The sequence below is a fragment of the Marmota monax genome, unplaced genomic scaffold (genome assembly GCF_021218885.2).
Source record: "Marmota monax isolate L192 unplaced genomic scaffold, Marmota_monax_Labrador192_F-V1.1 WCK01_AAM20220418_F8-fsc00170, whole genome shotgun sequence".
Lineage (NCBI taxonomy): Eukaryota > Metazoa > Chordata > Mammalia > Rodentia > Sciuridae > Marmota > Marmota monax.
In genome coordinates this window covers 1,705,767-1,733,493 of record NW_026692395.1, presented here as the reverse complement: position 1 = coordinate 1,733,493, position 27,727 = coordinate 1,705,767, and the positions used below count along the sequence as shown (strand labels likewise).

General features: G+C 45.9%; 1 protein-coding gene across 3 annotated transcripts; it reads left to right on the top strand.

The window, feature by feature from the left end:
- The first annotated feature begins 1,672 nt into the window (after positions 1-1,672).
- Gripap1 (GRIP1 associated protein 1) lies at positions 1,673-25,898 on the top strand. 3 transcript variants are annotated; one of them, XM_046442510.1, is made up of 26 exons: positions 1,673-1,728; positions 4,134-4,200; positions 4,340-4,401; positions 5,428-5,454; positions 6,277-6,384; positions 10,583-10,733; positions 11,482-11,666; positions 11,867-11,914; positions 12,552-12,583; positions 12,672-12,719; positions 12,851-12,950; positions 14,326-14,403; positions 14,621-14,713; positions 15,417-15,551; positions 17,288-17,383; positions 17,648-17,860; positions 17,990-18,103; positions 18,995-19,072; positions 19,176-19,271; positions 19,376-19,432; positions 19,541-19,640; positions 21,389-21,519; positions 23,313-23,435; positions 23,578-23,671; positions 24,495-24,649; positions 25,332-25,898. In XM_046442510.1, the coding sequence occupies exons 1-26, from the start codon at positions 1,687-1,689 to the stop codon at positions 25,422-25,424; spliced, it is 2,526 nt and encodes an 841-aa protein (XP_046298466.1). In that variant the 5' UTR covers positions 1,673-1,686; the 3' UTR covers positions 25,425-25,898. The 3 variants fall into 3 exon arrangements, with proteins under 3 accessions (XP_046298466.1, XP_046298467.1, XP_046298468.1); XM_046442511.1 differs by lacking the exon at positions 14,621-14,713; XM_046442512.1 differs by lacking the exon at positions 24,495-24,649.
- Positions 25,899-27,727: the final 1,829 nt, after the last annotated feature.

The following is a 27,727-nucleotide window of genomic DNA, read 5'->3' as shown; positions in this document are numbered from 1 at the left end:
ATACACTCAGAAACAGTTGTTATTGCCTGCGTATTTGCAAAAATAATAAAATGGGGGTACCATTCAAAAAATTTTTTTAAATTAAAATGCACTTGACACCAGGCATGCTGGCTCATGCCTGTAATCCCAGTGACTAGGGAGGCTGAGGCAGGAGGATTGCTAGTTCAAAGCGAGCCTCAACAATTTAGCGAGGTCCTAAGCAACTCAGCTTGATTCTGTCTCAAACAAACAAATAAATAAAAATAAAAAGGTCTGAGGATAGTCTCAGTGGTTAAATGCCTCTGGGTTCAATCTCACACACACACACACACACACACACACAAACATGTTAAGGGCTGGGGATGTAGCTTAGTGGTAGGGCACTTGTCTAGCATGCAGAAGGCTTTGGGTTAAATCCCCCCAAAACACCCATATACACATATATTAAATTAGTCCTTAAACATACTAAAAGATGCCCAGTCTCACTTATTCTAAGAGGAACACAAATCAAAACTACACTAAGGTGGGTCTGTGGTTGTGGCTCATTTTAGAGCGCTTGCATAGCACCTGTGAAGCACTGGGTTTGACTCTCAGCACCACATAAAAATAAGGTCCCTTTTGTAATTCCAGCGACTGGGGTACTGAGGCAAGGTCGAGCTTCAGCAATTTAGTACCATCCTACCTCAAAATAAAAAGGGTTGGGGTCGTAGCTCCTTAATAAAGATCCCCCCCCCCACTGAGTCACATCCCAAGCCCTTTTTATTTTTTATTTTGAGACAGAATAGCGAGACAGGATCTTGTTGAATTGCTTAGGACCCTCCCTAAATTGCTGAGGCTGACTTTGAACTTGCGCTCCTCCAGACTCAGCTTTCAGGGCCACTGGGTTTACTGGAGTGCACCACCATGCCTGGCAAATGGGTGCTTTAATGTAGTGAGATAAACAATGTATCTCAATAAAGTTCATTGAATCAAAGAAAAAAAAGAGCTCTGGCATTTTAGTATTAATTTGAACGTTTCATCATTCAGGTCCCCTCCTCCACCCTCCAGGTGCCAGAACACAGGATTCTACCTTTGGAATACACCCTCAGCCCTTGCTTTTGTTTTTGTTGTTTTAATAGAGCGCCCCTCCCCCCCACCTAGTTCACTGCCATTCTTTCCTCTCAGGTATTTTTAATTTTTTGGTAGCTAGGGTCCTTTACCTAAAATGATGTACAGCATCATGTTAATAAAATCATTGTCAAATCTTAGGAAAAAGGGGGTTCACCAGAGGCGGGATTCCCCTCAGGGGTCACTGGAAGGAGGGCGGGAACCAGAACAGAGGAAAGCTTCCGCTTTCATTTCTATGGTTATTAAGTCAACCATTCTTATTAAAGGAGTAGCGCAGAAGGGTCATTTTCTGTCGGCAAACACTTCCCTAGCGAAGAGTTCACTCATGAGACAGGGATGCCATAATGTCTCACAACAACTGGTAACCCATAGAAGTTTAAAGGGCAGATAGGATGATTTTGAAATTCTAGTAAAACATTATACTAAAATCCATCTGACCTGTCAGTTTTGTTCTCTTTTCTCCGTTTCCCAAAATCTGAACTTCTGAATTAGGTTCCTCCCCCTCTATTCCTGGCCATTGGTTCGGTCCGAACTTAATACTGACAGGAGGCACGAGCTGCGTCTGCGCATAAAGCTGAAGGGGGGGTGGGGGGGAGGAACATGGCGCAAGCTCTGTCTGAGGAGGAGTTTCAGCGGATGCAGGTGCCGCTCGCTGTGGGAAAGACCACCGGGCTAGGCGACGAGGGGGAGGGGTATAGAGCGGTCGTGCCACCGGCTCTGAGAATGAGTTGGCTGGAACCGACATTGAGCCTAAGGGATTGATCTGGAGAAGGGAAACTGAGGCTGTGATCGGCGATACTCTTTGATTCTGAGATATCTGGGCTCTGAAGATTAGATTCTGTTAGGCTTGTGGGCAGGGGAGAGTGTCCTTTACTAGGCAATACCTTACTCAGAACTGGGGGGACGAGATCTTTGTGTCTGTGTGTGGGGGATACCATTGGTGGGTGATGATAATTTTGGGCTTTGAAAGAAGGAGATCCTGAGGGCGAAACCATTTTGTCTGGAGAGGAAGGAAGCTGGCGTTGGGCCGTTTGCGTCACGGTGGGGGGAGCCCTTGAGAGGGCAATACCATTACCCTGTGGGAGGTGAGAAGTTTGTGGAAGATACTACTATGCCAGGGGATTGGGGAAAGACCCCAGGTGTGTTCCTGGGAAGTGGAGATACTGTGCCTTTGGTGGTAGGGGATCCTCAAAGGGGCGGTACCATTGGATTATTAGGGGTGATCCTTTAGGCCTGGGGTAAAGAAGGCCCTGAATGGGTAATACCATCAGTCCCTACGGGTGTGGGGGGCACCAGAGAAGGTAAAAAAGTGGTATCTTGGACTACATGGAGAAAGGATCACTGCACTTTTTGGAGGTATCCTGAATTGGTACTATGATTACTTGATTCTTTTAGGGTGGGAACTCTTGAGAATGGATGAAAGGCCATAGCATTGCTTCAGGAGTGGGCTCTTCTCTAGAGAGTTCCTTGCTGAGAGAGTGTCTGAAAGGAGAAAATCCTGAGAAGTGTCCTGTGGGTGAAGAGCAGGAACTCTGAGAGAGGACAAAAAATTATTTTGGTCCTTGAATGAGGGAAAACAGTTGTTCCTCACTGGGACTCTGGGGGATGAAAGGGCGAGATCTTTGAACCATTAATTGGAAAGACTTCCCTAACCTTCGCAAGGGATCTGAGTAATCCAACTGTCCCACCCAAGGCTTTGTATTTGAGAGAAGTGTGTAGAGTCATCCCATTCTACCCCAACTGGAGAGATCTTGTTGGGAGGTGGGAATCCTTGGGTGAGGAAGGTTGATCCCACTGTGCAGTGAGTGAGAGAAAACCATTTCACTCTGTTGAGGAGGAAATCTAAGGGAGTGAAAAGAAGTGTTCCAGTTGGACCAGGACGTGGAGAGGGATCACTGAGTCCTGGTGAAGACAGGGGCAGGAAAAGTTTTATAGAGACCAAACCCTCTGACTTTGAGCAGGGGAAGAGAGGTAGATGTTAGTGTGTTTTGAGGGAGGAAAGAGGTCCTGGTGGGGTAGGGGATAGCGAATGAGTCTGGGACGAACCAGCTTCAGAGCCCTACAGGGTTTGTAGAAAGGACTGTGCTGTTTAGAATGGCCCAAACTTCACTTTTTCTTAATTCTTTTATTTCTTTTTCTCTCCTTTTCGGTAATAAGGATTAAACCCAGTGAGCTGCATTCCCATTCCTTATTAATTTTTGAAACAGCGTTCTCACTAAATTGCTGCTGGTTTTACTAAGTTGCTGAGAATGGCCTCAAACTTGTGATCTCCTGAGTCACTGGGATAACAGGCTTGTGCCACTGCACCTGGCCCTTTCCCCCTTTTTTTTTTTTTTTTTGGTCCTGGGAATTGAACCCAGATAGCCTAAACACTGAGCTACATCCCCGTCCCTTTTTATTTTTATTTTTTAGACAGGGTCTTGCTAAGTTGCTTAGTGCCTCCCTAACTTGCTGAGACTGGCTCTGAACTTGTGATCCTCCTGCCTCAGCCTCCTGAGTCACTGGGAGTACAGGCATGGATCATTGGCATGCCCAGCCCTTTCCTTAATTTTTGAAGGGGGCCTGGAGATGTTTTGAGAACCTTTGTAGTTACAGGATCCTGGGAATGCTCTTGACTCAATGAAGGTTGGGAAGGAAAATACCAGACCCTCTTCCCTTGGGAAAGAGGTGGGAAGGCAAGCCCTTGTTCCTTGCCCTCAGGGGCCTCCCGGTTTGGTAAGATAGTGTTCAGTGTGTGAAGGAGTCAGCCAAGATGAGAAAGAGAAATTTTATCGCATGTGTATGGGCCAGCACTCACTGATGGCTGGAGTGCAGAGTGGATTGGAGGGGTGAGATTGGTTGGAGTTATAAGTGGACCTGGAGGAGGTGGGACAAGGGCTCAGAGCCTGGCAGCTCATTTTAGGATGCAGTATGTTTAAGTAATAAGGAGTGGCTGAGGAAGCACTTGGAGGGTACTAGTCCAATCCATAGGGTTTAGGAGCTCGGTTCCCTTGTGGTGGGGGTGAGAGCACTTTTCCTAAGTTTTTTCCCTTCTTTTTTCCCCAAAGGCTCAGCTCCTAGAACTCCGGACAAACAACTACCAGCTTTCAGATGAACTACGCAAGAATGGCGTTGGTGAGCCAAGAGGGTCTCATTAGGTGGGGGTGAATTTGGGAGCCAGAGGCTGAGATTTTTACCTCAGAGGTCTGGCAGGAGGAGCCTTCAGCTCCTTGCCACTGCCTGAGGTTGCAATTCCCTGCTTTCCTCACATCAGAGCTTGCCAGTCTTCGACAGAAGGTTGCCTATCTGGATAAGGAGTTCAGTAAAGCTCAAAAGGTACCTTTCTCCACCCACCCAGCCACCCACTCTCTGCTACCCTTTATTTGTCTGACTCATTCATGTAGCCAATGAACACCTACAGTGAACTAGACCTAATATTAAATGCTGTTTTCATGTAGTCATTTAAATAATTCTCATGGAGATCTCTTTATTTGGATAGTTTTACCTAATCCTGCTTAATTTATTGATTAACTTAATTTATTCTTATTTCATTCTATGTTCAGTTACTTATTCATTCTTAGTCACTAACTTTTGATTGAATAGTCTAAGTTAATCTGCCTTCAATCTGCATCCCAACTTCTACCCACATTCCCCACTTTGTCCCCCTATCTTCCATCCCTATACTGGTCCTGTTGGTAATATAAGACCCAACCCACCTCTTAGATCCCATAAAGATGAGATAGAATATAACCTATTAAAGCTTCTCAAGACATTCAAGATTCTCCTTTGTTTTCTTCACTGCTCTGTCCCCCTTATTACAATGTTATATGTAGTACATGCTGGATAAATATTTGTTGGATGAACACTAATACAGATTGCAGAAAATCTCACTGTCAGGAGGCTGGGCTTCTCTTTGTTAGGGTACTAATTCTTCAAACCTGACCATGCCCTCGGCTGCTGAGAAGCACTTTCCATGTTCTATGGGAGGGATCCATATAGACATGTTTGGATGATGTAGCAATAAAGCCACAATTTCTGAGCTTGGAGATCCAGCCTGTAAAGGGTTAAATACTAAGTCACACCTCGACCTCAAGAACATAGAGAAAAGGAAGATTCTTATGTGCTGTAGCACCAAAGCAGTATTCTCGTTTGTTCAGTCTCTTATTTACTCACTCATTCATTTTGTTATTCCTATGGGCTCCAAATTGTCAAGAAAGTTCTGAGGTTGAAGACAATCTCACCCTATGACCCATGTCATCATTGTCCTCCATTAACACTAGTCATAGTAGTCTCCATACCCTACTGAGTGTAGGATATATTCATCGCTGTTCACTTTAGCTGTCTTTCCACCCCTTACTTTAGGCACTGAGCAAGAGCAAGAAAGCTCAGGTAAGGGGGCTCATGGTGGGTGAATGTGTCTGAGAGACTCTAAGTGGGAGTATATCTCTGTGTGCTGGGATCTCCTCATACTGGCCTGCCTTTCTCTGTGTGTGCCCTTGCATCTACCATTTCCTCACTGTCATGTATTTCTGTGTCTTTGTTTTCCTGTATTTGTCTTATATTCTGCCTCTCTGTGTTTTTCTTTCTTTCTCCATTTCTCTCTTTATTCTAATTCTGTCTATTCCTGGCTCTGTCTTCCTGTTTCCTTCTCTCTGACTCTTGTTTCTCTCCTCAACCCTCTCTTTGTCTTTCCCCAACCTGTTCTTATCTCTGTCATCATGTGTCTTTTATGTTTTTTTTTTTTGTTTATTTCTCTCTGACTCCTTGTTTCTCTTGCTTTTTCTCTTGTTTTTTCTTTTTTCCCCTTTGTTCCTTTATCTCATCCTGACTCATTTCTTACCCTGACTTTCTCACTTCTCTCTCTGATCTGTTCTTTCCCTGGTGATTTCTCCCTGTTCCTGTCTTTTCTTTTTCTTTCTCTCTGATCCTTCTTTCCTTTCCTGTTATTACCTTTCCTTTTCTTTTCCTGTACTCCCCCTTCTTTGTCTGTCTCTCCCTCCCTGTTTTCCTTTCTTTCTACTTCCCCATGACTCTCTATCCATCTTTCTCTCTCTCTCATTTTATCCCTCCCTGTATGTTTCTCTCTTGTATCACCCCTTTCTCTGTACCTTATGCTCTTCCCCTACATCATCTTCTTCTGTCTCTTTCTTTGCCATACCTCCTCATCTTTTCTGCCTCTATTGGAGTCCTGGCCCATGTCTACCACTGCAGGAAGTCGAGGGACTGCTGAGTGAAAATGAGATGCTGCAGGCAAAGCTGCACAGCCAGGAGGAGGACTTCCGTTTGCAGAACAGCACACTTATGGCCGAGTTCAGCAAGGTGCTGGTGCCTGGGATAAATGAGGGAACAGGAATGCTGTGTGCATGCTTGTGTGCATAAGTGTGTGCAGGGGCTATCCAGGCTGAGACCTGACAACAACTGGTGGTTGGACAGGGTCTGACCTTGGATCACTGTCCATGGTGCTGAAACAAGTCCTGAAATACCATTGAGGGGGCAATGATTTGACAGATGGTGCCTTTCACTGTGGTGCAATCAGATGGCTTCAAGCCCTGAGGTCAGCTGGTTCCTGGCCCAGGCACTCCTTTTCTTTGAACTTCAAGTCTCCATAAAATTGGGGCTGACGTATGGAGCATCAGGGTGTTGGGGAATTTTTAGCTAAAATTATTATGCTTAATATGGGTTGGAAAGGTATTTGAAGTGCTTCCCTTTTGTCTTCCTTCCCTTTGTCTGACATAAGCCTGGGGTTCCACTTCTTCCAGATAATTCATCATGGATCAGTTAATTCTATATCCTCACTGATTTTAGTGTCCTGGCTGCTTTTGAAACTACTGGGCAGTTGGAGACTTTGTCTTTTTGTTCTCTTATGTATCTTCTGTTTCCATGGCTAATTACTTTGTAAATTTTTAGCATATTTTCAGGAAAAAAGGTCCTTGGTAGCAAAAATGGTATTTATAAGGCTCCATCTGATAAAATACTTCTTAAAACCTTAAAAAACAAAGCAAAAATCAACCTTTAAGCAAGTACAGTGCCAGGAGAGGCAGTTCAGTGAGCAGTTGTTTCAAACATGTGGTCTGGTACGGGAAGACCCAGATTAAAATCTTTTTTTCCCCCTCAGCACTGAAGATTGAACCTAGGGATACTTTACCACTAGGCTACATCCCTAGCACTTTTTAAATTTTATTATTTTTTTAAAATTTTGAGTCACGGTCTTGCTGAGTTGCTGAGGCTAACCTCAAACCTGTGAACTTCCTGCCTCAGCTTCCCTAGTTAGTGGTATTGTAAGCGTGAGCCACCACTCACAGCTAGGCCTAGATTAAAATCTTGGCTAACTGTGACCATGGTAAAGTCAATTCTCATTCGCAAATGTTTAAATGATGGAAATGATGGTGGTCATGGTGGCTCACGCCTGTAATCCCAGCAGCTAGAGAAGCTGAAGCAGGAGGATCGCAAGTTCAAAGCCAGTCTCAGCAAAAGTGAGGCACTAAGCAACTCAGTGAGACCCTGTCTCTAAATAAAATACAAAATACACATGGGGATGTGGCTCAGTGACCAAGTACCCCTGAGTTCAATCCCTGGAATAAAAAAAAATGGAAATGATACTGATAACAGTATTTGTCTTGCAGGGCTTTGTGAGGATTAAATGGATAAATGTATGTAAGTCACTTACAACAGAGCCTTGGATGTAATATCAGCTATGGAAATATTAGCTGATGATATTATCCTTCTATCGATTCAGTCTTACTCTAAAATATATTTTATTTTGGCAATGTTGGGGATTGAACTCAGGGCTTTGCATATGCGAGGCAGTTGCTCTGCCACTGAGTCACATCCCTAGACCTCTAAAATATTTCTTGATATTTTGGGAAATCCTAGAGATTGAACCTAGGGACTCATGCGTACTAAACACATACTGTATACAATTGAGCTACATCACCAGCTCTTTCTTGACTTTTTAAGTTTTGATATTCTGGGGTTGGGGATATAGCTTAGTGACAGAACACTTATCTAGCCTGGGTTTGATCCTTAGTGTCACACACAAAAGCCATCAAGTAGATGACTGGGGATATGGCTCAGTAATAAAGCACCTGCTTAGCATGCATGAGGCCCTGGGTTCAATCACCATTACTGAAAAAAAAAGTTTTATATCCATCCTATGGCCCTCACCTGCCTCAGCCCTTACTACCTCTCATTTGAGATATATATATATATATATATATATATATATATATATATATATATATATATATTTGGGGGCCGGTACTGGGAATTGAACTCAAGGGCACTCAACCACTGAGCCACATCCCTGGCCCTATTTTGTATTTTATTTAGAGATAAGGTCTTACCAATTTGCTTAGCGCCTCACTGTTGCTGAGGCTGGCTTTGAACTTATGATCTTCCTATCTCGTCCTTCCTAACTGCTGGGATTACAGACATGTGCCACCATGCCCAGCTTTACTTGCTACATTTTCACAGTCCTCTCTCTGGTTTTCTCACTTCAAGTTTTTTTTGGGGGCGGGGTACCAGGGATTGAACTCGGGGGCACTTGACCACTGAGCCACATCCCCAGCCCTCTTTTGTATTTTATTTAGAGACGGGATCTCACTGAATTGCTTAGTGCCTCACTTTTGCTGAGGCTGGCTTTGAACTCACAATCCTCTTGCCTCAGCCTCCCAAGCTGCTGGGATTATAGGCCTGCACCACTGCACCTGGCTTCAAGTTTTTTTATTTATTTATTTTTATGTGGTGGTGAGGATCAAACCTAGTGACTCATTTGTGCTAGGTAAGCACTCTACCACTGAGCCACAACCCCAGCCCTTGAGTTTTTTTTTTAATTGGTCCATTCCACATAGGTTGTTTTGACCTGAAGGTCTGCCTCATCACTACTTTAAACATTAACTTCTGGTGCTCCCCACCCCCTAGTTCCATGCCCCTGGTGCTCACATAACCACTGGTCTCACAGCCTTACTTGTCTATGCTTTTTGCTTCCATGGTATCTTGGTTCTAATGGGGTGAGGTAGGTCAGGCATTTTTCCATAAATCTAGCTCATGTTTCCCTGTACTACCCAGGGCTGGGTACTGGACCAGGTATGGAGACTTCCTTCATAGTCACCTTCCTACTCCTCCCAGGCACTGGAAGTGCTCACAGGGAGGCATTGGGATCAAAGCCTGTATCCACCCCTTGTTTGCCAAGATATTTCAGCTCAATTGTTTCTTCAACAGATAGTTATTGAATGCTTGCTATGTTCTGTGTGTTCTGGAAATACAATTGTGAGCAGCACAGAATGTTCTCCACTCTTGCATAGCTTACATTCTGGGAATGGGATTAGGAGAAAGACATAACATAATAATCAAATAAAATTAGTAGGTAGTAATAACTGACATTTATATGGCATTTCCTATGTACCAGTTCCTATTTGAAGTGCTCTACATTATTTATTCATTTTAATCCTAGCAATAGCCTATGAGATATTTTTAGGATCCCTATTTAACAGATGTGGAAAACTGAGCCCCAGGGAGATAAAGTAATTTGTCCCAAGATCACCTGGTTAGTAAATGGCAGAGTATAAATTCATATCCAAGCAGTCTCGTTTCAGAATCTGTGCTTGTGACTGTTAAAAAATAAAATTTAATTGTGATTAAAACCAGATAAGAAAGAAATGAATGCAGTGCTTTGATAGAGTAGAATTTCGATGTTGAGGGATACCAATTTTTTTTTCTTTTTGATTCTATGGATGGAGCTCAGGGCCCTAAGGCTATGCAAGTGGTCTCTCACTGAGCTACATCTCTAGCCCATGGGATACTATGTTAAAGGTGACATCTGAGCAGAACACTAAAGGATGCACAGAAGCCAATCATGTGAAGAAGTAGGTGAAAGAAATAGTGTCTGGGATAGAAAATATCCCAGTCAATAAAAATAAAAATTTTCCTGGGCCTCAATGTTATCCCCTGAAAATGGGGACAAGGTATCATCTTGGAACTTCTATGAGAAGTGTACTTCAGTCAGGAAGTGAACAGGGGGCTGGCTTAGTTTTATTTTTATTGTTTACTCTCCAAGGCCAGGAGCTAGCAAGGCAGGAACTATAAGTAGTGCTGGCCCTGGAAATACTCTTAAAGTTTTCTATGGTGCCTGAGCTGAGAAGGAACTATCCCTGGGCGTAAGACCCAGGACACAGAGCTGTTTATAGAAGTCATGGCATTGGGACTATCCATGGTGTTGACAATTTCCAGAGGAGTGTGAGGTCTTAGAGTTTATCTGAGATGTTGGGAACAGGCAAAGGGGAAATTGTTCTCACCATTCTCAACCTTTTTGATTCTGCTAAACAGATGTGTGAATATGAAGTTGTTTAACATCTCTGTGCTTCAGTGTCCTTATCTGTAAAGTGTGAGAGCACCTATGTCATAGGTTCTTTATGGGAATTAAATGAATTATTAACTGTGTGGTCAAGTGCTATATATGTTTCGGTGAATAGTGTTCTGATTTGCTGCTTCTGTGCTTCCTTACTCTTCCCCTGCTCAGCTCTGCAGCCAGATGGAGCAGTTGGAACGGGAGAACCAGCAACTAAAGGAAGGGGCTACTGGAACAGGCACTATCCAAGCTGGACCCCATGTGGATGGGGAGCTGCTAAGATTGCAGGCAGAGAACACAGCCTTGCAGAAGAATGTGGCAGGTATGTAGAGGCTCTCCTAGGTATATAGGGATCTCAAAACTTGAGTGAAACATAGAAGAATGTCTGCCTCTCAGGGGAAGGAAAAGGGCTTTAGGGCCAGGCTTGGCCTTGCTAAGAACTTGCTGTGTGGCTTTGGACAGGCCAGTTTACCTTTCTGAGCCAAAGGGTCCTTATCTGCACAGTATACACAGTGAAGGCTGCTACCTGAAAGATGGAAGTAGAAAGAGTTGGTATCAATCTGCATTTGGTTCAGGGCCTGGTCCCTAGCAAATGTTAGAGAGCAGCAGCATGAAGGTTGAAAGGGATCTATTTACTAAGTGAAGAAAGTGAATGAAGGAGCTCAGATCATAGGTGGGGTTTGGGATAAGAGCTGAAAGACAGTTTGGTATATTGTGGGAAGGTCCTAATGCATGGACTCTTGGTGAACAGCTGGGGCTTGTTTCGTGGTGGGTGCTAGTTCCATGATCAGGAGGGAGACTTGCTAGAATGTGGATGGGTATTCTGAGTTTATAGTAAGGATTTAGCTATAAGTAGGGGAATGGATCATGGCAGACAGGATCTCAGAAGTTGGTAGGATTTGTAAAGGCATGAATGGTGCTTGTGGGCATTTGGAGCAGGGTTTCTGTGACCTGAAGGATTGAAGGCCAGTTTTCCCTCTATTTGAAGCATGGCAAGGAACTTCAGAGACTACCTCATCCATCATAAACATACATAGCACTTCATCATATATTCTTATTCAACCCACTAGCCCTTCAGGAGCGCTATGGGAAAGAGGCTGTGAAGTCCTCAGCTGTCAGTGAAGGCCAAGGGGATCCCCCAGTGGGCGTCACTCCCACTATCATGGCCCCCATGCCATTGGCAGAGGTGGAGCTGAAATGGGAAATGGAGAAAGAGGAAAAGAGATTGCTCTGGGAGCAGCTGCAAGGCTTGGAGGTAAACCTGGGTCTGTTGTGGCTGGGATGTCTGGAGGCAGGCAGATGCCCTGGCTCTGCCTGTGGTCCCACGGAGATGTCTGTGACATCACCATCTTGTGGGCAGAAGGGAAGGGGTGAGGGAAGCAGGAGGACAAGGTGAAGCAGAGGCCTTCCCCTGTCCTTACTAACAGCAAGCCCATCCCTCATCTTTCCTTGCAGAGCTCAAAGCAGGCTGAAACATCCAGGCTGCAAGAAGAACTCGCTAAGGTGGGGCTGCCCAGCTTATTCCTGGCATAGCATAAAGGAGCATTGTGCCTCCCTCAGAGCCTCAGTTTCATCATGGGGGAAGTGGAGAGACTCACACTTATCTTTCAGAGTTACTTGGAATGGGCTAATGTGGCCCCACTTTATTTTGTGCATGTCAGGCCCCATCCCTTTTGTCTCCTCCCAACTTTGCCCATTCATTCATTTATCCAAGCATTTACAGATTCCTTATTCTTATTTTAGAACCTATCGGTCCAGCATTAAGATAACCAGTTAGGATCCTGATTTCTAGGCCTCCCAGACTAGCCATTTTAGGATGTGGCTATTGGCCACTATTTAGAGGACATAAGTGCTGGCCTTTGGAGCCCAAGGGATCTAAATGGAGATAATGCTTTTGCTGCTGACCAGCCAGGCAACTAAATTACTTATGCCTTCTGAGACTTAGTTTCCCAGTTTGTAAGACTGGTCATAGTCACTTCTAAGGGCTATTTTGAGGATTCCATAGGATAACATAAGTAAATCATGTCTTTCAGAAAGGGTGCAGTGAAAATTATGTGAAAAGATTAAGTTAATTTTTGTCTTTGTTAATATAATTATCATTTTCATCACTTGTCTACTCCCCTTTCTCCCTCCCATCCAGCTCTCTGAGAAACTAAAAAAGAAACAAGAAAGGTATACTTCATTTTATATGGTTTTTAGGAGCCTATAGAGACATTGACTTATAAAACTGACCCATCTATGTCTGTCTTTCTGTGCCCAGCTTTTGCCGTCTACAGACAGAGAAGGAAACACTATTTAATGACAGCAGGTAACTTCCAGGGTTGGGAGCACTGGTAGACAGAGACTGTTCCATGCAGAATTACCTGAAGCTCACAGGGGCAAAACTAGGAGTCTGAATCTTGAGCCACATCCAGTGTGCCCTATCCCTGTCACCCCCAGGAACAAGATTGAGGAGTTACAACAGCGGAAGGAAGCTGATCTAAAGGCTCAGTTGGCTCGCACCCAGAAACTGCAGCAGGAACTTGAGGCTGCCAATCAAGTGAGAAGCTCAGTCCTGAGATCCCTGGGGTGGGGAACTCTTGTTTGGGGAGGTCTGTGGCTCATGGAGACTGGCTGGGCAGTCTGTAGTATTTCCTGTGTTGGCAATTCAGAGATTGGATGGGCCTAGGCCTTCCCCAGGAGGTAGAAAAATAGGACCTTAGGAGCCCCAAGAGTTCTAAGATTTGGGGTAAGGGTCTGTGTGGATCAGAGGTCCTGGGGCTGAGGACTTGGGGGATTGTGTATCACAAGTTCATATCAGTCTAAAACTACCACTGGGGTTTAGGACCAGCAATAGGTGTGAGTCTGAACTTCCTGGAGACTGGGTGATGTTGAGACCTTGAAGAGTAGGGGTGTCAGTAAATTTGGGATCTCCAGAGGCCTAGGGCATGTGGGACAGTTGGTACTAGAGGTGTAGTGCATTTGAGACTCTCAGGGTCTGGAGGTTAGTTTGGGTCTAAGATGTTTAGGAAGTGGAATTGCATGGGCTAGGTGGTCCTGAGACCCCTGGGGAAAGTGAACAAAAAGCTGGTTAGTCTGAGACCTTCAGGGGCTGGTATAAAAGTCTAGGTGGTTCTGTGGCTCTTGATGGTTGGGGGCTGGCTGACTTTAAAGCCTCTAGGTTTTCCTCTAGAAGGGGTAAGTCATAAGTCCATCGGAGAAGGGAATATGGTGGCTCATGGTACTAAGGCCCCTAGAAACTGGGAATATGGGAGCTGTAACAGGAGTCTAAGTAAGGCTGAGATGCCCCAGGACCTGGTAGTGATCTGTCTCTGAAGATCCTCAGAGAGTGGGGACCAGAGTAATAGGTGGTGGGATTAAGTCTGAGACTTCTCTAGGAGCTGGAAACTAGGAGATTGTATGAACTTGAGACCTCTAGGGTCTGGAACTAGGAGTTTGTGTGGATCTAAAACCCTTGGAAACTTGAGACATGGGGGTTTTAGTGTTTCTGAAACCCCTGGTAGTCAGGGCCTGGAGTCTGAGTAAAGCTATTGTCCCTAGATATTGACCACATCTGTGATTCCTGGGGTTTGTATGCATCTTGAGAATCTGGGGCTCCCCAGCTGGAATCTGAGTTAGTGTAAGACATCTTATGGATGGGGGCTAGGGGAGTTTGAGTCCTCCAAGAGCTAGGACCAGGAGCTTAGGTGTATCTGACATGCTTGAAGGATGGGATAGAGGGTACAAGAGTATCTAAGGCCACTTCAGGTTGTGACCTGGAGTCTGGTGAACCTGACATCCTTGATGGGTAGTCCAAAACTCACAGGTGCTGGGGACACACTGTTGGTTACTCAAAAGGGAGTCTGTATGGTTATATGTACCTCAGGGGTGGCTGAGGTCTGGAATGGGCTCCTCTGACCTCCTGGTACCCACAGAACTTGGCAGAGTTAAGAGATCAGCGGCAGGGAGAGCGCCTGGAGCATGCAGCAGCTTTGAGGGCCCTACAAGATCAGGTACGTTGTACTGGGTGGGTTTGGGGATCTGAGGTTGAGGGAGTTGGCAGCCTGAGTGAGTGGGTGCTACACAGGTAGGCAGGTCCCTGGGGGTCTTGCTTCTCCTAGTCCTGGTCTGTGGTCCGTGTGTCTGTCTGTTTCCTTTCTTTCTTGGCTGCGGGTAGGTCCTGCCTTCCTGTTCTGGACCCGCTCTCACCTGTCGTGGGGGTGGGGCCAGGTGTCCATCCAGAGTGCAGATGCGCAGGAACAAGTGGAAGGGCTATTGGCTGAGAACAATGCCTTGAGGACTAGCCTGGCTGCCCTGGAGCAGGTACAGGACACATGAGAGCCCTTGCTGATCCCTCCTCATTCTCCCATCTCTCTTCTTTCTGGTCCATACCCAGGCAGGGTGTTTGGATACCATGCTGTTTTCTGGTACCTGTTTCTGTTTTTGTTTTCTGTTGGCTCCAGCGCTTTCTCTCTGGTCATCCATCTTTGCTTCTTTGACATTCTAGTTTCTTTCCAGTAAAATGCATGAAATATAATAATCTTAAGTGTATAACTCAGTGAATTCTATCTCTCTATCTCTCAGTCTTCCTATTTTTCTGTCTCCACATAGCCACCTCCCAGATCAAAAAATAGTGTATTTTCAGTACCCTAGAAGGTCCCCTTTACCCTTTCCAGTCAATACTCCCTCAGAAATAACCATCATTCTGACTTTAGCAACATAGATTCACTTCATTTGCTCTTTATTTTATATAAATGGAATCAATGTTACTTTGTCTTTGGCTACTTTCTGGCACCTTTGTATACATGAGGTTTATCCAAATATAGCTTGGGTTTGTTATTTTATCACTGTGTAGTGCTCCATTGCATGAATATACCACATTTATACATTATCCTCAATGTTTTTCTTTTGAAATTTTCTCTCATTCTACTTTTCTTCATGCCTTTCTGGAACTGAGAGGCCCATGCCTCATGCCTGGGTCCCTGGGGCCCCTTCACTCCATATCCCATCACCACACTTTCTGCAGATCCAAACAGCAAAGACACAAGAACTGAATATGCTCCGGGAACAGACCACTGGGCTAGCAGCTGAGTTACAGCAGCGGCAAACTGAGTATGAGGATCTCATGGGACAGAAAGATGACCTCAACTCCCAGCTCCAGGTGATACTTCTGGCTCTGGTCTGTCTTACAGTTCCCTAGTACTGGTTCAGTGGAATCCCCAAGAGGTGCAGTAGGGAGACTATATAGTCAGGAGGACCTAGATTCCAGGCTGTTTCCCTGACTTTATTAGTATCCATATGTCCTGGCACAAATCATTTTGCTTTTCCGAAGCTGGGCCTCTTCAGTTCATTAGGATATACATTCTGATTCCATAGTATAGGTTATGTGTCCTTTATCCAACCTGTTTGGGATTAGAAATGTTTCAGATTTCTGATTTTGGGGGTTTTAGAATATTTGCATATACTTACCAAGATGTATTGGGAATAGGACCCAAGTCTAACCACAAAATTCATTTGTTTTGTATATACCTTATACATATAGCCTGGAAGTAGTTTTATATCATATTTTTAGTACACCTGTATTTTTCCCTGGGGGAGACAGATCTTGCTATGTTATCTAGTCTGGCCGTGAAATTATAATCCTCCTGCCTCAGTCTTCTGAGTAACTTGGATTATAGGTGTGTACTACTGTGCCTGGCTTGTACCTGTGGTTTTCTTTTTTTAATAAACCTTTTTAAATTTTTTAAAATTGTAGATGGACACAATACCTTTATTTATTTGTTTGCTTGTTTATTTGTTTATTTTTATGTGGTGCTGAGGATCGAACCCAGTGCTAGGCGAGTGCTCTACCACTGAGCCACAACCTCAGCCCCACACCTGTGTTTGACTGTGACCTATCACAAGAGGTCAGATGTGGAATTTTCCACTCTGGTCTCATGTTGGTACTCAAAAAGGTTTAGATTTTAGATTTTTGGATTAGGGATATACAAGTAGAAACTAGAATAATAGTAAATTAAATAAGAGAGAAGTTTAAATCTCTTTCATGTAAAACTCCAAGTAGGTTGTTTAAGGATGAGTGATGGCTCTGCAATCATCAGTGACCCTCATTCTTTTTCTATTGCTCTTCTCCCACCTTCATCATAAGACTTCTATCTTGGCATTCAGGGTGGTTGCTCAAGCTCCTCCACCATCATTTTTGCATTCCATCTTGAAAGAAGAAGGAAATAGGGCAGGGAATAGTATTCCCCTTTCCTTTAAGAGCACTACCTGCCAGGCATGGTGGCACACACCTCTAATAGCAGCTACTTGAGAGGCTGAGGCAGGAGGATCCCAAGCTTGAAGTCAGCCAGGGAAACTTAGTGAGATCCTGTCTTAAAATAAGATTAAAAGGGCTGGGGAATGTAGCTTAGTGTTTGTCTAGTATGTGCCAGGCCCTGATCTCAATCCCCAGTACCAAAAAAAAAGCATAACCTAAGTTACATCAACCAATTTCATACATAAAAAGTAATCACGTGAGTTGAGGGTAGTGGCACCAGCCTGCAGTCCAGCTACTTGGGAGGCTGAGGCAGGAGGATCCCTTGAGCCCAGGAGTTTGGGGTCAGCTTGGGCAACATGGCAATACCCTGTCTCATAAAATAAAATAAGAAAAAATCACATGGATACACCTAACTTTGAAGGAAGAGGGGTAATGCTTGCTAGACCATCATGTACCCAACCACAAACTCTGTTGCTAGGAATGTATGGGAGAATGAATATTGGGGAGCAACTAGCTGTGTAGAGGTTGAGATTATAACACTCACTTGACCAATGGAAAGGGAGATGGTCTACCAGAAGCATCCCAGGTAACCAGCACCTACTAGCTCTTCATCAAACTCATCCCCTTTGTTCCTGCGTTAGGAGTCATTACGGGCCAATAGTCGCCTTCTGGAACAACTTCAAGAAATAGGGCAGGAGAAGGAGCAGTTGATCCAGGAACTCCAGGAGGCTAGGAAGGTAGGGTACCATGGAGAGAGGTGGAGGGACTGGCTCAGTCCAAGGAAATTGGGGGATGTAATATGTTCAAATCCATGGGAAAGAGAGGGGGAAGAAAATGACCCATTTTCTGAGGATGGGAGAGTGACTCAGCCAACTTGATTGGACTGAGAGAGGGGTGTCTGTCTAATTCCTTGGCCATGGGGACAGGGTGGTGGCCCTTTTCCAGTATTAGGGGAGGAGGTTGATTGCCATCCTCCTGGCCCATCCTTCTGACCCCCCCAGAGTGCTGAGAAGCGCAAGGCAATGCTGGATGAACTAGCAATGGAGACGCTGCAGGAGAAGTCTCAGCACAAGGAAGAGCTGGGAGCAGTCCGACTAAGGCATGAAAAGGAGGTGCTGGGGGTGCGTGCCCGCTACGAGCGTGAGCTCCGAGAGTTGCATGAAGACAAAAAGCGGCAGGAGGAGGAGCTCCGTGGGCAGATTCGGGAGGAGAAGGTGGGTGGGTAAATTACAATGCCCTTCCTCCTCCAAACCTTGGGGACCACAGTGTTGTTGATGAGCCAATGAATGGCATGTGTGAGGTGCCTGGTCCTCAGCCTACCTTGCCCTGGATGCCCCTTCCAGGCCCGAACACGGGAGTTGGAGAATCTCCAGCAGACAGTGGAAGAACTTCAGGCTCAGGTACACTCCATGGATGGAGCCAAGGGCTGGTTTGAACGGCGCTTGAAGGAAGCTGAGGTGAGTTGGTGGTGCCCAGTGAGACATAGAGGCTGCTTATGGGGCACCCAGGCCAAACCAGGGGAGCAGAAGTGGTCAGGACCTAGAACTTTCTGAGACGTCCTGGACTTGTGTCTGTAGCCACAGTCCTACTGGCTCAATAGCAGCCTTCTAGAGTAGACTAAGGAATGGCCAACAGACAGGGCAAAATGTTAGGTGTGCAGTGCCACCCCGCCTTTGTGCAGATTTGAAAAGGCACCTGCTCTTCCTGGAATTTTACTTCTGTCAGGAAATTGTTGTGATATACTGATTTGATTTGAACAGAAGCTTTTATTGCCATTTTCTGGAAAACTCAGGACAATACATAAGAGGAAATGTCAAGCAGCAGTAAAGAGCACAGACCAGAGCCAGTTTGCCTGGGTTTGAATTCTGGCTGGGCTATTTGCTAGCTGTGTGTCCTTGGGCAAGTCATCTGACCTCTCTGTGACCTGTTCTCATATTTGGTAGAAAATGGATAACAATAGGGTCTGGGGCGTAGTTCAGTGGTAGAGTATTTGCTTAGGGTGCATGAGGACTTGGTTCAACTCCCAGCATAAATAAATAAATATAATGCCTACTGTCTAGGGATTATGGGAGGATTAGGGAAGATGAATTAATATATGCAAAACCCTTTGAATATTCCTGGCATGTAGTGTTATATTATGTGTTGTTAAATAAAAGAAAATGTAAATGCAAATCCAGAGTTATATGAATGGCACAGGCTTAAATGTAACACTTCTGCCTAAGGGCATGTGGTGTTCTCCTGCAAGAAGTTCTTTTCTAAATGCCTGAAGGGCCCCACTGCAGTATACCCTTAAACTGGGCATAATGTCTTCTGGGGGGCTGTGGCCAGACCCAGGACTTGTCTTGTAGGAATCTTTACAGCAGCAGCAGCAGGAGCAAGAGGAAGCCCTAAAGCAGTGCCAGGAGCAGCATATTGCTGAGTTGAAGGTGCTTCTCCTTTGATGATGTTCCTCTTTCCGGGTACTGAAGGGCCCTCAAGGGAGTACAGAGGCTTCCCAATCTGCAGCCTGAGCTACTCTCTGCTTTGCAGGGCAAGGAGGAGGAGCTACAGGGTCTACGCGATCAGCTTCAGCAGGCCCAGGAGGAGCGAGATGGCCACTTGAAGACCATTAGCAACCTGAAGCAGGTCAATGGTCCCTCTATGGCCCCAGACACACCCTTGGGTAAAGAGGGGGTGTGCCTCAGGCAGCTGTTCTGGGATCTGTCAGCCATGCTGCCTTTACCTGACAGGAGGTGAAGGATACAGTGGATGGGCAGCGGATCTTGGAGAAGAAGGGCAGTTCTGCGGTAAAATGGGGAGGTGCCCTCATACAGCCCTTTCCTGGCATGTATGCCCTTCCTTTCCCTATGGGCCCCCTGGCCCTCAACCCTCATCTTCCCCCTGTCCCTGCACAGCTGAAAGACCTCAAGCGGCAGTTGCACCTGGAGCGAAAACGGGCCGACAAGCTGCAGGAGCGGCTGCAGGACATCCTCACAAATAGCAAGAGCCGCTCTGGTGAGGCACCAGGACAGGAAGTGAAGGCTACGGTGCAGAGTAGCCAGGGCCTGGGCATATGGGTCCCGGGGACTTCTTGCACCTCCATTGATCCTGCTCTCTGGCTTCTTCTGTCTCTCTTGAACTCTGTTTCTTACCTGTTCTCTTCTGTTTCTTTCTCCCCCCCACTCTTTCCCTTTTTGTTTTCTCTGTTGTCTCTCCATGTTTCTGTGTTCCATTTGTTCCCTTTCCTCTTAGTTTGCCTTTATCTCCCTGCCTTCTTTCTCTACATCTCTCCTTTTCTGTTCCCCACTTCTTATTCTTTCTGTCCATTTATCTCATTCTTTCTCTATCCCCTCTCTCTGTCTGCATTCCCACTACCCCCACGTACACACTCCTATACCTCACTCGGTGTTTCTAAATCTGTTATATCCATTCTCTCCTTCTATAAATTCCCACAGTCAAGTCCAGGGTTCCTGAAACAAAGTCCCCTGATTTGCTCCCCTCTAGGAACTCCCAGTGGAGCTAGGGAGACAGACATCCATGCAAGCAGCAACATTGTACTGTTTATTATACAACCAAATCCAATTCATGTTATTTCTGCCACTTAAGGCAAAGACAGACATAAAAATTAGGTTTCTATTCACCTTTTTTAGATGGGGGTGGCCTATAAATACATTGAAATAAGTAAGATGCAGTGATGACTCTGTTGCATCTCTCAGATCACAGCCTCAGAGAAAACTCGCTCTCTTGTTCTCCTACTCAGGGTACATGTGGAACCTCACTCAGCACCCCTCCCATGCTAGAGAGCCCTTGGGGTGTGCTATTAACATACCCTTCCTGACACTGAGAAACAGCCACAAGAGCAGTGGCACAAATTCAATGCCCATGTTTTAAGTGACATGGCAAAATGAATGTTATCTCATTTCAAATCAATTTCTCTTTGAGGTACTCAGTTTCCTGAAGTCACCTCTTTATAACAGGAATTTCGTTTCTGTTTCTGTTTTGTTACAAATTAAGAGGCACAGAACAGATTAGAATGGTATACCATACCTCCATCTTGTCCATTAAATGGAACTGAGATCTAGATGCATGGCTATGAGTCTGTCTCCATCATTTTCTTTTTCTTAACAGTCTGGGGGTGGGACACAGGGGTGCTTTTACCACTGAGCTACATTGCCAGCCCTTTTTATTTTTTATATTGATACAGTGTCTCACTAAATTGTTGAGGGTCTTGCTGAATTGGTGATGCTGGTTTCAAACTTGTGATCCTCCTGCCTTACCCTTCTGAGTCACTGGGATTATAGATGCATGCCACCAAGCCTGGCTTCTCCATCATTTTTCTCTGCTCCATGTCTTTTGCCAGGGTCTTTGATCGTCTCCATCATCTGCTCTAGCTTCCTGTCCCTCTGGGGTTTTCTCTGTGTGTGAGTGTGCCCTATGCCCTCTCCAGGGTTCTGTTTTCCTTTCTTTATGCCCAACTCTGAGTGCTAATGCTACTTGAGGCCCAGGTATCCCCTATTTCTCCTGGCCTCTTTCACCTTGGCTCTCTTTTATTGTGTATATTTGCCAACTGAGACAGCTGTTTTTTGTTTTTTTTTTTTTTTTCATTGTCTTTCCCTGTCCTGTCTGCTTCTGACTTTCCCATGCCCTAGTGTGTCTCTTTGCCTCCTTCCATCTCTGTCAAATCTATTTTCTGCCTCTTCCTGCCAGTTGGTGCCCTGGGACCCAGGGGGTTGGGCTCAGTTACTCTTCCCTCCACTTTCTAGGCCTTGAGGAGCTGGTTCTTTCTGAGATGAACTCACCAAGCCGGACCCAGACAGGAGACAGCAGTAGCATCTCCTCCTTCAGCTACCGGGAGATCTTGCGGGAAAAGGAGAGCTCAGCTGTTCCAGCCAGGGTAAGGGACAAGGAAGAGTGTGCAATCCCAGTTTTTCTTGCCCAAAATCTGGAATTGGGGCATCCCCCTATTTTTTCCCTCACCTGCAGCCATCTACTCTGAGTCTAGCACAAGCATTTTTGTTTTCCTTCTTGGTGCTAGGATTTGAACCCAGGGCGTCGGGCATGTCAGCACATGCTCTACCACTGGAACTATAACCCAATCCCCTGGCACATGCATTTTTTTGACAAATTCTTCCCAATCTCATCAACTTGGATTGTTACATGGGAGACAGGCCAATCGTTTTCTCTCTTTGACCATCATGTTTCAGCATTTGTCAGCTAATTCCACCTTTCTGGGAGCCATAAAATATGTGGTGTGTAGTAAGTGTATCTACCCACGTAGGAGGTCCCTTCTTCCAAATCACACTTATTATTCATTATTATTGCTATCTGTTATGTCAGTTTCCTTGCTAGCCAGTTCTATGTGGAAATTTTTTTATCATATATATTTATATGATATATTTATATCATATACTATTTATATAGTATGTGTACATTATAAAATTAAAAAAAAAGTCGGTATGGTGGTGCATTCCAGTAATCCCACGTACTCAGGAGGCTGAGGCAGGAGGATAAAAAGTTCAAAGCTAGACTCAGCAACTTAGTGTGGCGTTGTCTAAAAATAAAAAGGGACTTGGGATGTAATTCAATGGTAAAGTGTCCCTGAATTCAATCCCTAGTACCAAAAAACAAAGAAACAAACAAAATAAAACAAACAAACAAACAAAAAAAAAAAAAACGAGTAAAGATTTTACCACCCCAAAGGTCATTATTATAAATTCTCAGTTCAAGTTGGGCACAGTGTTGCCCATCTGCAGTTCCAGCTATTCAGAAGGGCAAGGAAAGATCATTTGAATCCAGGAATTCAAGGCAAGCCTGAACAACATAGTGAAACCTTTATCTAAATAAAAACTTAGTTCATACCCTTCCAGATCCCTCATTTTAAAATCCTAAATGGAACTAAGAACATGTTTTGGTTCACCTGGTTTCTACCTTCCCAATTTTTAAAATTTTCATCTTATATAATACTCTAGTTTACCTTAATCATATTTCTCTAGTTGGCCCCAAAATGTTCTTTGTTGCTGTTTTTCTGAAAACTGAAAATCAGCATTCCATTTCAGAGCACATGTTACATCATCTCGTTATTTTCTCCCCCTTTAATCTAGTGTGGTGGTCTTTTTAATTTTTGGTACTGGGGATTCAACCCAAGGCACTGACGTGAGCACTGAGCCACATCCCTAGCCCTTCTTATTTTTGAGAAGGGGTCTTGCTACATTGCTTAGGGCCTTGTTAATTGCTCAGGTTGGCCTTGAACTTGTGATTCTCCTCAGTCTCCCAAGTCTCTGAGATTACAGGCAGCACCATCATGCCCAGCTTTCTTTTGGTCCCTTTTTTGTGACATCATCTTGGGAACAAACCAGGCCAGTTGACTTATAAGAAGTGTCCTACCTTTTGAATTTTTTTACTTGTTTACTAGTGGTGCTTTTTCAGCTCTCACCTCCATTTCCTGTTGGCTAAAAGATCTCATTTACTAATGTATCTCCCTTAATTTTCTCAGTAAGGCTCTGATGTGGTAGTTATTCTCTACCTGCCTTTAGACCAAGGGGAACACAGAGTTTCTGAGGGTGCCAAGACTGACCAACAGCTCCAGCCACAGGGCCCACACTTTCCCATCCAACTCCAGCTCCTGACTTGTGTCTGGGGTGGGCAGTGATGAATCTGGGACTGGTCACTATCTCCTCTTCCTTGCAGTCCTTATCCAGTAGCCCTCAGGCCCAGCCCCCTCGGCCAGCTGAGCTGTCAGATGAGGAAGTGGCTGAGCTCTTTCAACGGCTGGCAGAAACACAGCAGGAGAAATGGATGCTAGAGGAGAAGGTACTGTCTGTCTCTCTGCTTATCCCCATTTGAAGTGCTCTTGGCCGGGCAGTGAGGAAGGGTTCTGGTCAGGCCCTCCTCCTCTCCTCATGGGTGATCATGTGCAGTTGAGGGGTTTGATATGGGCTGGGCTATTTTGTAGGTGAAGCACCTGGAGGTGAGCAGTGCTTCCATGGCAGAGGACCTCTGCCGGAAAAGCGCCATCATTGAGACCTACGTCATGGACAGCCGGATCGGTCAGTGCCCCCTCCCGTGTCCTCACCCCTTGCCATCCAGCCTTTACTTGGCTCTCCAAGTACTACTTTACTCATTTTCCATGTATGCTGTGGCTTTTCTCTTCTTGGAACTCAGTGCATCTATTAACAAAATTACAACCCATGGAGAGGATAGCAAGGAAACTGTCTTTTTATCTTTCTTCCTCCCCTTTTCTGTGTGCCTGTCATTCCTTTACTCCCCATTCCTCTAATGTGCTTCTCTGGTCTTCTGTCTCCTTTCTTTTCACCATGTCTCAGCTTCCTCCTCTCTCTCCCTTCTGTTGTTTCCTTGTATCTTTTTTTTTTCTGACCCCTCTCCTTCACCTTCTCTTACTGGCTATATTGTTCTGCCTCCACAAATTTTAATTCTCTGTACTTTTTATTCTTTTTGAGGTTCTGATCTCTTCTCCCTCCTTCCTCACCCTCTCTTCCTCTCCCACCTGTCTCCTACCTTCTCTCCCCTTTGCTCTTCCTTTCTGTCTTTATTTCTTTTGCTCCTTCTTTCAAACCTTCTTCTCCCCCTGATTTTTCCTTAGCAGAACAATACCTACTGGCATGTGCTGAGGGTTTACTGTGTGCTCTATAATTTGCATTCTATGATTTAGATATTTATCCCCATTTTCAGGGTCACATCGCTAGTAAGTGACAAAACTTGGTTTCACATGTCAAAATCTCCACCCCCCTACATAACATGGCTTCTCTCCCTTCCCTCTCCTTTGCTCTGTTCCCCTCTTTTCACCTCTGGCTTTGCCCATCTCTCCTCCGGCTTTGCCGAGGGGGTAGTGCTCAGCTTGGGCCCTTGCAGATGTGTCTGTGGCAGCAGGCCACACAGACCGCAGCGGGCTGGGCAGCGTCCTGAGAGACCTAGTGAAGCCAGGAGACGAGAACCTTCGGGAGATGAACAAGAAACTGCAGAACATGCTGGAGGAGCAGCTCACCAAGAATATGCACTTGCACAAGGCGAGTGTAGCCTACTAGCCTCCCCATCTATCTAACCACATGTCTCCCTAGCCACAGAGCCCCAGGTCTTCTGCCAGTCCCTGTAGTCACTTACCCAGACTTTGTCCTCCCAGCCATTCTCCTATTCTTATATATACCACCCTTTCATGCTCCCATCTTTCATCTATCTAATCATCTTTCCCAGGTCTTCCAACCATTTCCTGACCTATCTTCTCTTTCCTCACTCACCCATTGTCTTACCTTGCCAACCTACCAGATGACTTGCCTCCCTACCTGTTGTTCTCCCTATGGCCTCTTTACAATGCATTTGTGCACCTGTTTGCCTGCCATAGATCCTTGATGTGTTTACCTACATGTCCATTGACCCATCTCTCTCACCCAAATATTCCCCCCATCTCTGGGGGATTCATAAAGGAGTCAGACCTAGCTCCTACCTTGGAGAAGCAAGTTCACATTTAGTAGAAGACAAGGTGGTGAGGGTGACAATTATATTCTCTGGCAGCACTGGGCCACAGCAGGTGACCCACTACATCTCCTTAGCTCCCATCTTCTCCATGCCCAGCCTTCTGTTGAAGGCTCTGTGAACTCCAAGAACCTTCCCAAACCAGGCCAGACACCATTGGAAATTAAGGAGCCTCCCCTACCTACTTCTCTGGCCCATTATGGCTTTTTTGTTTCTTAGGACATGGAAGTTCTGTCCCAGGAAATTGTACGACTCAGCAAGGAGTGTGTGGGGTCACCTGACCCAGACCTAGAGCCTGGAGAATCCAGCTAAAGACCTGCAGGCTGCATCCACTCCCTCCCCTTGTCACCTCCCAGGATGCTACTCCCTTGGGCTATGGAGGGAAATGGGGGCTGACACCAAAATCTAGTAGTTTGGGAGACTGGACATTAAAGGGGCTAGAGGCCTGATGGCTGGTGTTAATGACCTGGTCAAGGCAGAGGGCCCCCCCCCCCCCCCCGGGAGTGGAATCCCCAGGGAAGGGGTAGGGATTTCTCCTTGGCCCAGGCTCCCAGGGACATCTGCCTCCATCTCTGCATGAGCTCTCCCTCCCAGAGACCAACACTTTTTTATTTTATTTTTAATTTATGTTTGAAAGCCTGACTACTCTGCACTTGGGATTGGGGGTGTTGGGTGGGGGTGCGGTCTGTGTTCAGCGTTCTAGCAACGTGTATGTGTGTGTGCGCGTGTGTGTGTGTATAAAGGCTGTGCAGCCAAAATACCATCTGGCCAGACGGGCCCACCCACTGACTGTCTGGTCTCATTTTTTTTTCAATCAAGGGGGGTGTTCTGGGGGTCAGAAGGTCACTCTGTTGCATTGGGGAGGGAGTTCTATGACTGCAACTTTATTCTTTCCTCCAACCTCAACTCACTTGTCACCTGACCAACCTCTCAAACTAAGTGGAGCATAAATATCTGCAGATATAATTATGTGGGTAGATGTGCATGGGGTTGTGGTATAGATCAGTGGACAGATGGGAGGATGGATAAGTGGTTGGATGGACTGATGATAAATAAGTGGAAGTTTGCATGGATCAATTTTGGCTAAGTTGGGAAATGGATGGGTGGATCAGTAAGTGGATAGCTAGAGAATGGGTAAGTGGATATATAAATGGACAGATGATGTATAGATGGACAAATGGTTGAGTGGATGAATTTGGTATGTAGATGGATGGTTGGATTTATGAACAGGTTGGGAATAAACTCATGGATGAATAAGGGACTGTATGGATGGATAAGCTAACGAATAGGGAGGGTAAAGAGTGGGTGCATAAGTGATGAGTGATTGGACAGATGAATGGATACTGATACATATGGATAGGTTGGTGAATAGTTGGATAGGGTGAACATACAGATGGATGAGCAAGTGGGTTGGTGGATTAATGGCTAAATAGGTGGAGGGGTGGGTAGAGTGATTGCTTATGTAGATGGGAGGGTGGACAAATCAAGAGTGTGATAAGTGAGCAAATGGAGGAATTCAATGGGTTGGTAAATTGATTGAAAGGCTATCCTGAGTTACTGTGCCCTCATCACACAATTTTAGTTACCTAAGATTAGAAATCATCTGTGCCAGGCCCTGTGCCATCCCCTTTCATATCATTTCAATTAATGCTCCAAATGACACTGTCAAGTAGGGATAACTCCATTCTGACAGCCAAAGAAACAATGCAAGGCATTTCTCAAGGACATAGCAAATGTGGCAAAGTTTTGAGTTTGAACCCACCTATGCTTGCCATAGACTTCATACTCTGTGCTCCTGCCGCCCAGGAGCAGAGCCCTCTAGAGGATGTGATGTGATTTGCAGTCACTGGATGTGCACAGATAAGGGCTCCTGCCCCCTTGGCGTGAAACCTGCCTGGACTGGGGGGTGGGGCCTGAATTGTCCCTGTCTGCACTCCCTGTACCCCACATTTCATATCGCAAGACAGTGGAAGATTCATGCTCCAGTCCCATGATGGAAGTTTAAAATTGGGGCTGTGGCACACTCCTAGGGGGTGGCTTTAACGATCTGTCCATCTGGAGAGAGACAGCCCCCACCAATAACCCTCGCACCCCAGTTTCTCCTGCCCTTCCACAGCCTGGGGGGCAGGGAGGGGACACAGCGCTGCATCATTCCCCATGGCACTCCGCTCTGGGGCCATTAACAGACGCCTCCCCATCGATCGGATCTGCTAAGTGCTGCTGATTCAGGCGGGTGGGGGTGGGGGCTCCTGGGGGTAGAGGGGGTAGGAACTGGGCAGGAAGAGGGGGGAGTCCAGGAAGGAGGTGGGGAGAACTGGCAAAGCTCCCTGCCACCCCCATTTTCCAGATGACGCGACTGAGGCCCAACCAGCTTTGTAGGAGGCGGAGTCTCCCCAGGGTCCCTCTCAGTCTGCCCTAGGGGAGGGGGCTCTGGGAGCCACGAGGCCCCTCCCTGCCTTTCCATCTCCCGGCAAGCTCAGAGGGGCGGGGAGAGAGCCGGAGGAGGAGGAGGAGGAGGAGGAGGAGGAGGAGGAGGAGGAGGAGGAGGAGAACTCAGGCAGCTCTGCAGAGGGGGCCAGCAGCTCCGGTGTTTGGTACCCCCAGCCCCATCGCCG